Consider the following 1,993-nt stretch of genomic DNA (forward strand, 5'->3'; position numbering starts at 1 on the left):
CCCCCCCCCCCCCGTCAGGGCTTTTGGCCCCCTGTCGGGCAGGTCCTGGCGCCAACACTGGGTCTGCCTAAATGGTAGCCACATCCTCTGGATGAAACTGGCTGGAATTCTTTTCTTACCATTTAACGGCTTCACTGATATGTGTATGGTTTCATTATTCTGGCCAACAGAACAGCAATAGATGCCTGCGTCTGATAAGCCAATCGTCGGGAACTGCATACGGCTTCGAAAACTATTAACGGTCACTTTTAACTGTAAGACGGATCAAAAATTAAAAAAATTAATAACCAGCAAGATAATAATTATAGATAATTATAAGAGGAAATTTTGTTTTGTTGTAATATTAGTTTTGCTTTTATTTTTTGGTAAAGTAAATTATTTATCTTTTATAAATAATTATTCCAAGATATTATTAGGCATGTTAGTTTTAATTTTTATTTTATCATTTTTCATTTAATGTGTCAATTTTATTATTTTTCATTTTGTTAATTTTTATATTTAATGTTTTGCTTAAATCATTAATTTTTGAAATATTTCCTTTTTTTTTTTTTTTTCTGTTTATGTTAAAGATCTTACATTTTTATTCTTTTGTTCTTAAATGTATGTACTGCGGGTCTGAGAGTACCATTTCCGGCCATCTAGGAGTGACATCGCTAATTTTCTTACCTCAGCCCCAACCACGGTGTTGCTGAGGTGTAAAATTGGGCGGTTAAGCCCCTTTTTCCCTCAGTTTTTAAATATTCAAAAATCTGTATCTCCTTCACCGTTCCCCAGTTTTTCATCTAGCAACTTCTTTCTGTCTTAGAAAAATCAATTCTACAACATATCAATATTTTTTTTATTCCGGAGCCTAAATCAAGCCATTGTTGCGCCATTTTATTTCTTGTCCAGATTTAATTATTACAAATACAATTTTTACCGTTCCATCGACTAACTTCGTCCAGGTTGGATCAGCAAGACTTTCTGGCACTATACAGTCCAAGTAAATACTGTCTTTTTCAACTGTTGATATCTCTCGACCATCGAGCCTTCCATTTGTGTTTATAACAAATTGATCATCTTCTGCGTGATATAAGATAATTATTATGGCTTTAAAGACACTCTATGGTAACATATAAATCAGGATAATTCAAATAAAACATCGAATTGTTTATTGAGAAAAAGTAAAATGTTGAACCAAATGAGATTAATATTTAAACAAATTTGGTTTTCGCCGATGTACTAACGTATAGCTTTTATGCGTCTGCTAATACGGCGATGAAACTATTTTTTTTAAATAATTTCCAATTAAATGCTATAACTTTGATTCTTTTAAAACACAAACGACTAGGATAAAACATTTACATTTCTTAAAAATATAACGATAGCAAAATTGCATTTACGGTTGGTGTTTATCTTGATCTCTTTCAAACCATAACCAATTACTGATCAACTTTCTTTTTCGTTTCCAAAGCTTCCCATTCTATACTTTGGTTAATCAATTGCATGCACTTACTTGGCAAACAGGTAGGAGGAGTTTCTGGAATCCACTTCCCATCTATGCATATGGCTGTTGTGTCCACAGAATCTAATTGATAACCTACGTTACACTGGAATGTCTGAATGATTTCATCTGCCTCTGGATTTGGGAAGGAAAGTTCACTGTTACCGTTAGACGGCGTCTCTAGTTGTGATCCTGAACACGTCTCTGGTAAAGATACGAGTTATAAACTAAACAGAATAGCGAATGTGTTGTAATGTTATGCACATGTTGTGTTCAGTTCAGGCAGAGACTATTGACTTCAAAACAACGAGGCAATTCAAAATTTGTCTATTATTTGTCCATTCACAGCAAGCTGACATGGCACCCCATGTCAAAAAGCTTAGATCTAAACTTTGATTTTCCATCTTACTTTTAGCACTTGCTAGCAAATTTCCTAATATTAAATCCAAACTTATGATTTATAACACTTTTGTTCTTCCACACATGACTGCTGCTGTAGCGTTTGAGGAT

At 34.1% G+C, this 1,993-nt stretch overlaps 1 protein-coding gene across 1 annotated transcript; it reads right to left on the reverse strand.

The window, feature by feature from the left end:
- Positions 1-56: 56 nt before the first annotated feature.
- Positions 57-1,687, reverse strand: LOC117119580 (the record flags this gene model as incomplete). Its single annotated transcript, XM_033264406.1, has 3 exons — positions 57-252; positions 920-1,062; positions 1,496-1,687. Coding segments are annotated over 3 exons (531 nt in total), but the record flags the coding sequence as incomplete, so codon positions are not given.
- Positions 1,688-1,993: the final 306 nt, after the last annotated feature.

This window comes from Anneissia japonica, unplaced genomic scaffold, assembly GCF_011630105.1.
Source record: "Anneissia japonica isolate Jap-2015-1 unplaced genomic scaffold, ASM1163010v1 scaffold22902_len2219_cov176, whole genome shotgun sequence".
Classification (NCBI taxonomy): Eukaryota; Metazoa; Echinodermata; class Crinoidea; order Comatulida; family Comatulidae; genus Anneissia; species Anneissia japonica.